This window comes from Hemibagrus wyckioides, linkage group LG11, assembly GCF_019097595.1.
Source record: "Hemibagrus wyckioides isolate EC202008001 linkage group LG11, SWU_Hwy_1.0, whole genome shotgun sequence".
Lineage (NCBI taxonomy): Eukaryota > Metazoa > Chordata > Actinopteri > Siluriformes > Bagridae > Hemibagrus > Hemibagrus wyckioides.
The window spans coordinates 6,636,751-6,652,386 of NC_080720.1; the positions used below are offsets into that span (position 1 = coordinate 6,636,751).

Consider the following 15,636-nt stretch of genomic DNA (forward strand, 5'->3'; position numbering starts at 1 on the left):
TCAAACATTTTGTTCGTAAATGAATAACACGGCTGAAGATTAAAGGTTGAAACATAGAACTAACAAATACACAAACTGTGCTTAAATATCATCCATGCTAATGGCACCATGACTTATAATTCTACATTCTACGTGAATTTTTACCTGAAATTGTTGTTTTGGTTAAAGTTTTGCATTTATATGTAATCTGTAATACTCGATAATGCTTAGAAAGTAAAGAGCAAAGAATGAGAGACCTTCATGAATCAAAGGTCGTGAAGATAACAGTGAAAAAATTTCATTTGTTAAAGTGTCAGTTTGTTCAGAATTTAGATCAGCGAGGATCCTCGAAGCTGCAAGAAAGTCATCAAATATATGATTATAGAGAAAGGCTATGATGTTGAAACAGGAAGTAGAGTTTTCTTTGCAAAAAAACTACATAGTAAGCAGAAGTCAAAAGTGTTATTGTGTTAATAAAACCTTACAGAAAATAGTGATAGTGTCATAAAAATGATAGTGTTATAAAAGACCTTCAGGAGATGCAGTTAATGCAGCTTCTCTCTCTCTCTCTCCACAATCACTATTATGAATCCCAGAAAGTTTATCCTACATCCTAAACACCATCAAATTATCAAATTATCATTGGAATACATAACCGAAGTTGGAGTACATAACCAAAACAAAAGGATCCTAGTCATGTATCACACGCATCATTTCCAGTCATTTGATGCTTCATGCCTCTAGTATTTAAAAAACACAAGCGCTCCAAAGAGAAAAAAAACACTTTCAGATATAGCATGTGATTTTCAAATGCAAAAACAAGCCCAAAGATGTCACCACAGCAAAGAATAGAACGTAATTCATTGTGATGTCTAAATATAGCAGAGCTGACCTTGGATGTAACATTTCGATATTTCAAACAAAATATGATTTGATGTAGCAGTAGCTCATGTCATGGTGCATGAGAGCGCTTCATGAGGAAAGGGCAGTTCCAGAAATAGACAGAAGAAGCACTGTGTGTGGCCAGTGACCCAGTGGTGCTCTAGTCCTGTCATGCGCATGTGTGAAACATGCTGTGATGGCAGCCCTCGGCTCTGAGGCTTCCTGGGTCTGGGTACTGGAAAAGGATGACGTAAGAGAACACTTGGTCCCGGTGGAGATGGTTTCTGCATGCACGTTTTTGGTGGCCATTTATAGTACTCTTGATTTCAAACCAGACTAAGATTCAAAAGGCCTTGGACTGAGTAAATCGATCTGCTCCTGACTGCGGTGTTCTCATCTGAGGTGAGCATGAACCAACTCAACAGGATTCAAGTTTACTGAACTAAACATTGGGTATATGAAAGCAGTGAGAAAAGGTCACCCGGCTACAGGAAGTCAACCAAATATTCAAAGAAAATAAATAAAAAGAAAATAAACACTGAATATGATGTGCAAAGCATTTTAAACTACACTGAACACTGTGTTCAATGATTTTTTTTTTTTATTTCTACGTGAACTTTATTTGTTTTTCCATTTGCTGTATTTCTGTCCAGTAGATTAAAGACTGACCAATAAATAAGTGATATTTTCAGCCCTGCATGCTCCTCAGTAAACATTCCTCTGATTCCTCTACTTATGCAGGGGTGGCTTGTTTGTGTGGTTCAGAAGTACTGAATACATCAATCATTTATTTTCACTGAAGTTTCTGAATAATGCCTGTGAAGATGAATAATTGAATAGTTTAAAAAAATTCTTAAATTGATTATATATATATATATATATATATATATATATATATATATATATATATATATATATATATATATATATATATGTAATACATTTATTGTATATTTTTATTTATTTATAATTATTATATGATTTGTAATTATAATATATATAATATATTATATAATTATATTATTATATTATATTATATATAATATAATATTATTATATAAATTATTTATATAATTTATCTATCTATCTATCTATCTATCTATCTATCTATCAATTGATCGATCTATCTATAATAGTGTCATTAAGGCCATTTGGCTAGAGACCAGAACAATTCACACTTCCTGTGTACAGAGTCAGGATGAGGTCAGGCAGGAAATCTCAGTAGGAATAATACCACTGTGAATGGTTTAGTAATGGTACATGATGCTTCCTGCAGTTGATTCCATCTGACACAACCACAGCCACGTAAGTGAGAAATAGCATGGATGCTCTGGCAAAATTAAGTTAAGCCACAACATGACTGAATATGCTAGAACCATATAAGAGGATGGGTGTTAGGATGGGTCTAAGGATGGAATGACGGAAGGAAGGATGGATGGATAGAGGAAGGAAGGAAGGAAGGAAGGAAGGAAGGAAGGAAGGAAGGAAGGAAGGAAGGAAGGAAGGATGGATGGAAGGAAGGATGGGTGGATGGATGGATGGATGGATGGAAGGAAGGAAGGAAGGAAGGAAGGAAGGGTGGGTGGGTGGGTGGGTGGGTGGATGGATGGATGGATGGATGGAAGGAAGGAAGGAATGAAGGAAGGAAGGAAGGAAGGAAGGATGAATGGATTTGTTTTTGTTTGTTTGTTTTTTGTATTGCATATCATTTCTCTTTAAAGCACTTTGTGTGACTTAAATAGTGCTGATAGTAAAATTAAGTAAAGTTACAGTACATAAAACTTCCACTGACATCTTATGCATTTGGACATTTACATTTAGCATGCACCCTTATCCAGAGCAACTTTTATATTTTATTTCATTTTATACAACTGAGTAATTGAGGGTTAAGGGCCTTGCTCAGGGGCCAAGTAATGGAAACTTGCTGGACCTAGGATTTGAACTCACAACCTACCTACCAATATTCCAACACCATAACCACATAAACCTTTCATACACCATTTTAGTAACAGGTTATATACAGATCTCAGGATTGACATTGACAGTGACATGTGATGCATGTGAACATGTGAACAATCACTTTAAAAAGCTGATGTGTTGGAAGCAGGAAAAGTGGGTGTAATGATCTGAGTGATTTGACAAGAGCTACATTGTGATGGCAAGAAGACTGGGTCTTGTGGGGTGTTCCTGGTATGCAGTGGTTACTACCATAAATGGTCCTAGTAGGGACAATCGGTGAAGTGGACACAAGATTATGAGCTTCCAGGGATATATTATGCAGATTGAACAGATAAATGGATAAAAATACAAATAGGTAGATACAAATATAAAAATATATACAAATATAAAATAATAGATACAAATAGGAGGTGCATGCTTTCGGTCTATTATAAGGGTATATTGTTGAGACTATAGACTCTAAAAGACAAAAAAGTCACCAAATGTGGTTTTTTTTTAGCTACATTTAGGTGCAAATAAGCTAAGCTGTGGTCACATATGAGGCTCAAAAAGAGCATATAAATATGAACATGTAGCAGTCCTTAGTAACAGTTTGATCAGATCATGACTGCATGAGCAGGATAAAAAAATATAGTCCAGTACACATCTCAAGTTTGACTGTTTCTTCTTTTTCGCATTCCTTTACTCAAAGGTTTTCATTACAAATGATATTATTAGCAACAAAGTCCTTTGCTTTAAATCTTTTGACCAGAGACGAAAAATACGCTTGTTTTGTCACACTCCACAGTGGTGCTGAATATGAAGCTCATATGAAAGTAGACACTCGGATTTGTAGTTTTTCATAAGTATTTCAGTTTTTCCCTAGCCTACTAGGGACAATATATTCATAGATCAGCTCCAAAAAAAGTAAAACACAAAAGATTTAGAGTAAATGTTGATATCAAACATATTTCTGCTCTCTGAGACACCCCAGGTGCTTGTTCATAATCATCTAAAATGTGAAGGTGTTATCTTTAACCTCTAAAATCCAAAATCCTGACTCATTTTATATCAGACTTGCTATATTGATAAAAATAATTCATTTGTTTGTAATGATTGTTGAAAATGTCTGATAAGTCGCTGGAATGGAACGGACCGCCAGTGTACTGGTAAAAACTGGTAATGACAGTGTTCACTAAAGCCGACAGAGATTCTACTAATTTCTGGAAAACCTGATGTTAAACCAAATCCATCAGAGTGTCGTCTGAACAATATAGAAGGGATAAGATTTCTAAAGCGGTCACAAATTAATTACATTTAAATAGTGACCTAGAATTTAGTGCAACATCTTGAATGGTCCAGACACTGTACATCTCCTTTTTTTTCTTTTAGAATTATCTGTTTATTTCTGATTAAAAAACCCATTGTGCTTTCAGACTTACATGTGAGAACAGTACAATTAATAAATAGCATTATAGTATATGTATGTTCATATACTAAACTGTAATCTATATATGAGCATTATGAACTGAATAGCAGCCTGCTAGAGCATGCTACAGTTCCCTGTTACATGATTAAACCATCAGTCTTCTGTTGTCCAGAGTAGATAATTGCTCACAAAAACCTGAGTTTCCCCTCAGCAAAGCAGGCGGCCTTGCATGCAAAAAATAGCCTGAGTGAAGGAAGGAGATCAGATGGCAAGGCATATTAACTGTGGGCAGTAAGAAGCACAGCAGGAAGCGATCTCGCAGGAGAAGCTGTGAAAGAGCCATACAGCAGCAGGATTCACAGCTAGGATTCACTGAAGAATGCGCTGTACTTCTTGGAGGATGAGTTAACTGTGAAGGAACCCTTGGATGAGTGTGCAAATCATTCATCATGCATCCTTTGTCACCTTATTTGGGCGTGACAAAGCTAGCCCTGGACAAGTCTATCATTTCAGTCTTTACTTTAGACTCGACTGAGCTATTAGCTTATATAATTACATGCTATTTTTAATTTACCTGGACATTCTGCATTAGCACCTGTTCTCACAGATGTTTAGAAACACAGTAGACTGTATAACAGACGGAGCTACTGCCTGGACACAAATAGAGAAAAGCATTGATGGAAAATGGAAATCTAGGACAGCCCACAGGCCATTTGCATGTTACAAAACCAAAGCTTAAGCGCTGCCAGCCAGCTAATGCACCAAACTGCAATGCACACATCAAAGAGAATTTTAGACTATTTAGTCACTGGCAAGCGGGCTCGCTCGGAAAACGAGGCTGATGAAACGTTAAGAGGATTTAAAATTCTCATGAGAATATTGTAAATCTAAAACACACGTCTTTTTTTAGAAGCCCTTCCAAGACCTATTTTTGCCTGGTACATGCACTGGCTTCCCTCTGACTAGACCAATTTGTCAGAGGATTTTATAAATAGCTCAGCACGTGTCCTGAGTTTAGGGGGATGATGCCTCCACCTCAGATATTTAGCTTACCAGAGGAAAAACAGTAAAGCATTACATGAAAAGATTCCAGTACGAGTACAGAGGCAATGAAATGCACTTAGCATCTAACCAATAGTGCAAATAGCAAATATGTTAAATGCATTAAATACGGATGAAGTGCAATAAGTTTAGATAACAATATGATGCATACCAGTAATGCAAACAGCAGATTAGTTAAATGAAATAAATAAGAATTATGGAGCAGTAATTTGAAGTAAAGAGTATACAGACAGAGCTAAAGAGCATGATGCATATTAATGCAGATTAATAATACAGAAATAGCAGTCTAATATGAATAACTGCACTTTTGGACTTCAGTGAACAGTTGTTAACTTCATCAAGATAGATTTCATGTTAAAACTACAATGAATTTTCTGGTTGCACAAATACACTTTGGGAACATGTAGTACACAGTAATAGAAGGGAAATCATTTTATCTGGTGTCAGGATGGGTTCCCTTTTGGTTTGTTCCTCATATCGTCTCAGGGAGTTTATCCTTGCCACAATCGCCTCTGATTTGCTTGTTAGGGATTAACTGATATATTTATAGTTGATGACCTGAATTTACTGTATTTATTTCTGTAAAGCTGCTTTGAGACAGTGTTCATTGGTCAAACTGAAATTGAATTGTAGTTAGATATTTGAGATATTAGATTATGGAAAGTACCAAACAAATCTATCTGTATCTGTCTGTTTTTTTTTATCTATTTGTTTTGACGATTTGTTTGGGACCAAATTTCCCCACAAGTATAGTGATTTTTAGGGCTTTTGATCTCCAGGTAGTCCCTATGAGAAAAAGGTTTCCTTTTGGTTGCTGAGTTTAAGGTCAGTGTTAGATTGAAGTACAGCTTAACATTAATGAACTATGTTAACAGTTTACAGCAACAGGAAGTTATTACAAAGATACTAATATATATACGAATATATATATATATATATATATATATATATATATATATATATATATATATCAGTGCCGGGCCATGCATTTCACACCTAGGCCTTCCTGAATTAATCCACCTCTATAGCATCATTATGATGCCACGGCAATAGATACTAATCAACCATTAAATAACAAAGTAAAAAAATAAATTAGTCTACAGTATTTCACACCTCACAAGGAATAGTCTATTTTATTATGGTTACTTTTCTCAAAAAAGATATTCTTGATGCCGTATGCAGCAAACTGCAATCTCCGGAGACCGCAGCATCCGAAATGAGACACAGAGAATATAGAAACACTGTATAACAGTGCGCTGTGTCACAGGCTCTTGTAGCGAACATGAATAAAATTACATTACATATAGCAAAAAACAAATTAACACAATTCAGTCTCACAAGTTTCCTTTCACTGCAGCAAAAAAAAAAAACCCACAGCCCACCCCATGGATCTGGAATGAAGGCAAACTGAAAACCCAGAAAAAAAGAAAACCCAAAAACATAAACGGTTTTTTTAAAGAATCGTAAGGATTTTCTTGAAAAGTCCGCCATGAAAATGCATTTGTAAGGATGTCCGCAACCAAATCGATTTCTTCTCCTCTGTCAGCCATTGTTAGATAAAATATATATTTTTTATTTAGTTTGTGTGGTTCGCTGCCTCTGACTACTCCAATTATCCAATCAAAGGATGGGAAATTGCTGACGTAATCGTATGCCTGCTAGATGGCCCCAATAACTCCAACTCGAAATCTGATTGGTTAATGTAACAATTTCATTGCCACTTATTTTAAGCTACGGGCACCTGGACTATTGATTCTGAAGGCCTTAGAGCCGGGCAACACATGATGTCAGCCACTAGCTGAAATATGATTGGATAAATACTCTTATCATAAATATACTCTACTGGAAGCAGCACAACCAAAAGAAAAGCTATGCAATGTAGAGAATAGACTATTGGGAATTATTTAATACACATTCATGGAAAAATATATTAAATATATTAACATGCAAGTCAGTGATTCAGATCACTGCTCTTTAGGCCAGCAAAGAAGGCCTTGCTGGTCCTGATGGTCCGCCACTGATATATATACACCGATCAGGCATAACATTATGTCCACTGACAGGTGAGGTGAATAACACTGATTATATCTTCATCCTATTAGTGGGTGGGATATATTAGGAAGCAAGTGAACATTTTGTCTTCAAAGTTGATGTGTCAGAAGCAGGAAAAATGGACAAGTGTAAGGATTTGAGCGAGTTTGACAAAGGGACAAATTGTGATGGCTAGACCACTGGATCAGAGCATCTCCAAAACTGCAGCTCTTGTGGGGTGTTCCCGGTCTGCAGTGGTCAGTATCTATCAAAAGTGGTCCAAGGAAGGAACAGTGGTGAACCGGCGACAGGGTCATGGGCGGCCAAGGCTCATTGATGCACTTGGTTGAGTGAAGGCTGGCCCATGATCAAATTGCTGGAGACGTTAATGCTGGTTCTGATAGAAAGGAATTTATGGTGCATGACAGGTCAGGGCTGTTTTGGCAGCAAAATGGGGACCAAGACAATATTAGACAGGTGGTCATAATGTTATGCCTGATCGGTGTATATATGATTGGATGATATTGTCTATAATGCATTACTTACTCTCTTCCTTCTCGTAAGTGTACAGGTTAATGGACAGAGAAGAGATCTTTTCATTTGCCCAATGATTTAATCTTCTGTCTCATCTAATGTCCTCTTCCCTTATTTTGTTTGATCAGATTTCCGTTTGTGTTTCAGATATACAGCCATGAAAACGAGACTTGGTTGTCTATCCAACAAATCGGACTCATGCAGCGACTTTTCAGAATTTTTCCCACCTGGACCAGAAAGATCCATGCGATACCTGAAGTATGTGATGTTTTCCTTTCAACTGATTAGAATCAGTTTGTAGAGAAATAACAGTTTCATGCATTTTGCTTAACCAGGTCTAATATTTGCAGGTTATCCACAGATGAAGTGTCCAGATGGGCTGATTCGTTTGACGTTCTCCTGTCAAACAAGTGTAAGTTGTTTGAATAAACTATGCATTTTACCACATATATTTATTCTTTCAGGTCCATATTTGATAATGTTTAAAATTTGTATAAATGTGTGTATTCACTGTCACTCTGCCATTGCTTTCTATTATATACATATACGATATTTATTGTTGTATTATTTTTGATTTTACATTATATACAAACACACAACGTGAGATTTACTTTGCTTTCCTTTCCATTTCTATCTGCATCACTTCTGCCAGCATGTCTATGTTTTCTGCAAACTGAAAACACCAGAAATTGGCAAGAAATCTAGATTAGCTTTGAGTCTTTCAAAAACTGAGCTAAACAGTGACACTACACATGTAAAGCATTCATGTGAGAAGGCATGTAATAATAAGAGATACATCTGTAATTTTCAGTGGCTCATGATTTTTATGATTTTTAGATTTTTATGGGGCAGAATGACATTAATAACAACATAACCTCAAAGCAAATTAAGTCAAGACACTTGATTATCCAGTAGGCTACTCTCTGTGAAAGGCATTGAACTCTTCTTTTATCCTTGGGGTCAATTTGACCCCATTTAATGTTTAATGTCTCTAAATATAGGTTTGACGTATTGTTTCTGCTTCATATTGAATGACTTTCCTAATTTAATGGAGACAACCAGGTAAACATAAAATTATCATGATAATATGTTTGTTCAGTGTCCTGGGTCAGTTTGACCCCAGGCTGCTTTTAGCTGTATAACATACATAAAAAAAATACATTCATCTGCTCTGGTTGTTTCGGATAATATTGAGGTCAATGTAACAATCAATTTTATAATCTTCAAGAACATTCCTCTGCTTTAGGGCCCTAACCGAACATAAACATACCTGTGGTATTGCAAGAACCACGGAGAGGAAATGATCATTTCTCAGAGACATGTTACTATCCTTGATAATAGAAATTGTACTACTTTCTAAATGTTATAAATAACAGAAATCTGTACTTAGACATTATTAAAAACAACAACAAAAAACTTTCTGTCCAATTTTAGGTCAATCAGTGAGATTTTGTGTGTGTGTGTGTGTGTGTAAATCATTAGGTAGTCAACAAAGAAACATAATAGAAATTAGAATTAGATTAATTAGAATAGAAATTAGAAACAATTAGAAATTAGAAATAATTAGAAATTATATTCTGAATTAATTTAATTTAAATTGACCCCATGGGCAAAACATTTTTGTAAATTTGAGGCTAACAGGAGGGTTAAAATTCAATAGCTTATTTTCAGAAAGAATACAGAATAAACTTAGATGTATTTTTGTTTATTTGTTTGGTACAAAAGCTGTGTTTTATGTCACCGATGTGGCACACAAAAGGGTTACAGGAGAATATCCAGCCAAAAAAAAAAAATGGAAACACACTGGAGATAAATTTTTCGGGGAAAACAAGGTCACTGCAGTGCAAATGTATTTCTGATATATGAACATAATCCAGCCCATAATCCTCTTTTCCCTCTCTCAAATGCAACAGAAATTATTCTGTACATCACAGCCACACAGTCTGCACTTATACATGTGGAAATGTAGTATATGTATTTCAGATTGTTTGCTTTAAAACAATATCTTGGCAGGCACTGAGTATTTCAAACTATTATGGGGCAGCATATTTCCTTCCACACTGGGCCTCTATGTTGTGGTTCCTAATATTTGACCACTGGGTTCAATAATAAATGGGCATGATGCCATAAAACTGAAACTTGAAAACTAGAAAGGCAAGCAACCAAGTCGTGAAATGTTTTAAAGGATTGGTCACTTAAAAAAATAACTAATAGATCAGTAGAATTTAATATTTGTGGGTTTGTGATTAAGGAATTTATTAATTAATGAATTAATTTATTTATTCCTTAAATGTATTAATTTATTATTATTACAGTTTCTTGAACAACTTTGTGACTTATCTGTCTTTATGGATATGCAGTCACTGCCTGTATACACGATAATAATAATAATAATAATAATAATAATAATAATAATAATAATAATAATAATAATAATAATAATAATAATAATAATAATAAATATTATTTGAAAATGTTTTTTAACCTCAAAAGATAAATAAATAAATAAATAAACGTCCTTTGCAGAGACAGGTAAGACAGATATTGCTCCTGTTTTTTGGGCCGAAGATGTGCCAATGACAGTGTCACACTGGCCACAGAAAACAGATTTATTTGTTCCTTGGGTAGCCAGGGAACACAATGCTGTTGTCCTCACCTCTTGATTGTTTTTTTATTGAATTTCCTGAACAACACTATAATTGCATTTACCAGCAGGGCCATTTGTATACAGTTTAATTCTATCTGCACTAGCTGCTTCTCACATTTGAAGGCCCAGGATGTGGGCAAAGGATGTGAAGCTCTGTCCTGAATTAAGACATGTAACTCATGACATGCTATGATATTTTTCCAAAATATTTAATTTGTGTGATTATATATTATACTAATTAAATAAGCCACATGTCTATTCTTAACTATTATCATTATTACTGCCTATTCATATATGGCTCAGAGACTGTTATTATTTCCTTCAGGATTTTTGGCTTTTGGTGTATGATTAAGAGTTGGGTTTCATTTTACGAAAGAAACATGCATTATGAAATTTCATTAAATATCTTGTCTGATTTATGGCACTGTTATATAAGTGTTTGTCAGGTACATGCTGAGCCAAAAGAGCACTAGAAAAAAATAGTATATCTGATAATTGTTGGTGCACTACTCACCTAGATAATAAGAACTAATCAGCATCCCACTGGAATACTGCCACTAAATAAACAACATGCCAAGTAAAGAAGGATGAAAAGGAAATGACAAAACCCCAGAAATTCAAGGAGCACAACATGACCTCCTGACATGTCACTGAGATAAATGAGAATAACAACAACTGTGGCCCTGTGAGCATTTCCTAACCCACAGGTCTGAATGCAGCGTAATAGCAGGGCATTCATGATAAAATGCCTGATGAGGTTTTAAATTATCTTATGAACTTGACTCTTGATAAGATACTGTTCCTAATTGACAGAGAAACTAAATCAGATCCTTTAAATAACACAGAGGCTGTAGCTCTATACATGATGGTGAAGTTGAATGCGTCTTCTTACAGTACATATGTACATATGTAAATATACACAGATCAGCCATAACATTATGACCACCTGCCTAATATTGTGTTGGTCCCCATTTTTCTGCCAAACCAGCCCTGACCCATTAAGGCTTGGACTCTACGGTATCCCTGAAGGTGTGCTGTGGTATCTGGCACCAAGATGTTATCAGCAGATCCTTTAACTCGTCTAGGTTGCAAGGTGGGGCCTCTATAGATAGGACTTGTTTGTCCAGCACATCCCACAGACTCTTGATTGGATTGAGATCTGGGGAATTTGGAGGCCAAGTCAACACCTCAAACTCGTTGTTGTAGTCATCAAACCATTGCTGAACCATTTTTGCTTTGTGGCACAGTGCATTATCCTGCTGAAAGAGACCACAGCCTTCAGGGAATACCGTTTCCATGAAAGGGTGTACATAGCCTGCAACAATGCTTAGGTAGGTGGAATGTGTCAAAGTAACATCCACATGGATGGCAGGACCCAAGGTTTCAGAGCAGAACATTGCCCAAAGCACAACACTGCCTCTGCCACCTTGCATTCTTCCCATAGTGCATCCTGGTGCCATGTGTTCCCCAGGTAAGTGATGCACATGCACCGGGCCATCCACGTGATATAAAAGAAACTATGATTCATCAGACCAGGTCACATTCTTCCATTGCTCTGTGGTGTAGTTCTGATGCTCATGTGCCCATTGTTGCCACTTTTGGTGGTGCACAGGGGTCAGCATGGGCACCCTGACTGGTCTGCGGCTATGTAACCCCATACTCAACAAACTGTCATGCACTGTGTATTCTGACACCTTTCTATCAGAGCCAGCATTAACTTCTTCAGCAATTTAAGCAACAGTAGCTCATCTGTTGGATTGGACCACATGGGCCAGCCTTCGCTCCTCATGTGCATCAATGAGCCTTTACCGCCCCACAAGAGCTGCAGTTTTGGAGATGCTCTGATCCAGTCGTCTAGCCATCACAATTCGGCCCTTGTCAAACTCGCTCAAATCCTTATGCTTGTCCATTTTTCCTGGTTCTAACACATCAACTTTGAGGACAAAATGTTCACTTGCTGCCTAATATATCCCACCCACTAATGGGTGCCATGATGAGGAGATCATCAGTGACATTCATTTCACCTATCAGTGGTCATGTTATGGCTGATCGGTGTGTATAGCAGAAGTTATTTATGAAGTGTATCCTCTGCTTTATTGCATGGAAAAAAAAAGAAATATTTTCTTAATGAATTCCTTTCTTGTTTTATAGATGGTTTTGCGGCATTTAGAGCATTCCTTAAAACGGAGTTCAGTGACGAGAACATTGAGTTCTGGTTAGCTTGTGAAGACTACAAAAAGATCAAATCCCCTGCAAAGCTGATGTCAAAAGCCAACAAGATCTACAAGGAATTTATTGATGTTCAGGCACCAAAGGAGGTAATTTGGACTATAGTTAACAAAATGAACACTACCAACATCCCACATCACTCTTTATTTAGAAGGCATCTTTAGGTTTTAGCATGTTTAATGTTTAGGGAATGTTCTAGGAACATTCAATCCACCCTTCTTTCTGAGGGTTATGAGGCATCAAGCTTGCTAGCTAACCATTTAGCTATGATCAGTGAATATAAGATGTATGCCTATGAATATGAATATCATGATCCGTTTTAATAAATTCCATCAGGTTAGCTAATTAGCATTAATATGAATTAGATATCCTCTTCTAAGTTTAGGCTAGCTAAGTGTGGTTACAAAGGTTCTGTTTAAATGGTGTTTTACAAAAGTTTTGTTTTAATGTTTACATGCAAATTGGATCAATAAACTGTTTAGCCTTGGCGTTGTAATTTGTGTAAGATAAGCCAATTATAATTATTAATTTTTAAGCAAAAGAAGGCTTATTTATATACAAATTTACTCTGGAGCTCCTTGAGGACAGAAATGTTTTTCAGTGTGTCTTTATGAATACCACATTTGTTGTGGAGATGCTTTTTCATATGAATTACGAATCGGTTCGGCCGTATCTAGTTCGCTAAATGAAGTCCATTGTAGGAGTGTTGTTTCTGTGACCTTCTACTGCAGTAAATTTAGCTGAGATGAACATGATTTAGAGTTCAGGAACCTCTTTCAGAGACCAGATCAGAATCTGTGTGCTTCTGAGCTGAAGGGATTAACCATGTTCATCACAAAGATATTCTCTCAGTTGGGTGGAATTTGGCATACACAAATGAATAAAACCATTGCTTTTACCTTCCTTACAGGTTAACATAGACTTCAGGACCAGGGAAGAGACCAGACTGAAACTTCTGGAACCAACAACCTCCAGTCTCAATGAGATCCAAACCAAGGTCTACAGCCTCATGGAGAAAGACTCCTACCCTAGGTTTCTTCGATCAAAGATCTATCAAGAGATCGTGAACAGGACACAGATGCACTGTCAGAGGAAGTCAGTTTAAAGAGGAATCTCTATGTTGTTTTGCTTGTGTGGTGAAAACCTATAGAGATATTAGAGCAGACCTTTACTGTTATACATATTGAGTTTGACTGAATATGCATCGTAGAACTGTGAAGCTTGTTTGCACTTGTATAGAGTATATATTACCTGTTACTGTGCTCCCACGTGAAGTGACCTCCTCCCTAAGACTATCACAGATGAATTTATGTGTGTAAAAGCATGTGAATTAAAGTTTTGGGGTATAGCAATTCAAAATCAATACAGATTTGTGATTTCCTAGGTTTTATTTTTCACCTTTTTGTGTTTTAATTGAAGAAAAAAAAAGAGAGCTGAGTTGTGTCAGTTGTCTTGTAAATAATAATAATAATAATAATAATAATAATAATAATAATAATAATAATAATAATAAAACAATACCACAAAAATGTTAAAGAATTCTTCCACGTTTGTTTTGAACTCTTTCTTGAAGTTTGACCCATTATCCAGCTTCTTACTGATAAAAAAAAATTTAAAAAAATGTTTACACAGTCATGGGGATTGTTTACCTGATGAATTGATCAATTGAAATTGTAGAATATGAAGCAAACTGTGTCATTCCCAGACAGCTGAGGACAAAAACATTGTCCTCAGCTCTGCAATCATGAAAAAGTAGCATGACCAGAATAAAGAGACAATGAACTTCAGTACTCTCATAAGATGAATTATGTATGCCACATACTAATGTGAGTCATTTTCACCCATGAAAAGCACTGGCTAAATATGGAAGAACTGGGTTTCCTTTCAGCAGATGGCACTGAATGTAGGTCAGTTAAGTGTAAACAGTTGACGATTTGAGTATTCTCAACTGGCTAATACTGTAGTTCAGACCATATTTCTTTCTATGAGGAGACTGTTTGAGAATATTTGGAAGAAAATGCATCTAAACCCAAAGTCTTCACTTTGGTCAGACAATTACTAAAGGACTTTAGGCTAATTAAAAAAATTGTGGGAATTTCTGGGACCAAAGTTCAATCACATAGTGTCACATGTTACCTTCCTTAAATATTCACCCCCTTGGAAATATATGCATTTTGTGTCTCTTAGGACCTGGAACTGAAAATGGACTTAATTAGAATTATGTGATAAATCTGGGATGTGTGAATATGAATGTGTTGCTGGACCAACCAGCTACCATCACATAATGGGTGAATGGAGTTGACCTGGATGCAAATAAACTTTGCTATTGAATATCAAACAACAAACAGCATCATGTAGACCAAAGAGTTAAACATGTTTAGGACAATCCTCTAGAATTGTATCAATTAAAATTTGGTTATTTTAAAAAACAAATATCCAAAATTTGAACATTCTGTGGGTTTTATTCAATTATTTTTTTATGAAATAAATAAATAAATAAATAACCCACTTTGTAGGAATTTCTCTGCTTTTTAAAAGTAATTCAGCATTTTATGTTATTTTATTTTATTTTATTTTAATCAAATACCCAAAATTTGAACATTCTGTGGGTTTTATTAAATTCTTTTTTATGAAATAAATAAATAAATAAATAAATAAATAAATAAATAAATAAATAAATAAATAAATAAATAAATAACCCACTTTGTAGGAATTTCTCTGCTTTTTAAAAGTAATTCAGCATTTTATTTTATTTTATTTTATTTCATTTTATTTTTAAAATCACAGCTCTATTTTAAAATCCTTGTTCATAAAATAATCTGTATGCCATTAAACGATTCAAAACAGCATAATGCTTACTCATGACACATAGATTGGCCAGAAATCTTAAACAGAACCGGCAAGG

The 15,636-nt window shown here is 35.6% G+C and overlaps 1 protein-coding gene across 2 annotated transcripts in view; it reads left to right on the forward strand.

Annotated features, from left to right (window-relative positions):
• Positions 1-14,237, forward strand: part of rgs8 (regulator of G protein signaling 8) — a 38,763-nt gene extending 24,526 nt beyond the window's left edge. The window contains exons 2-5 of one of the 2 annotated variants that reach the window (XM_058402225.1): positions 8,003-8,113; positions 8,206-8,267; positions 12,654-12,820; positions 13,642-14,237. In XM_058402225.1, the coding sequence (XP_058258208.1) occupies positions 8,013-8,113; positions 8,206-8,267; positions 12,654-12,820; positions 13,642-13,836 (525 nt within the window). In that variant the 5' untranslated portion in view covers positions 8,003-8,012 and the 3' untranslated portion in view covers positions 13,837-14,237. The remainder of the gene's footprint in view (positions 1-8,002; positions 8,114-8,205; positions 8,268-12,653; positions 12,821-13,641) is intronic. The other variant, XM_058402224.1, reaches the window with a different exon arrangement.
• The last annotated feature ends 1,399 nt before the right edge of the window (positions 14,238-15,636 follow it).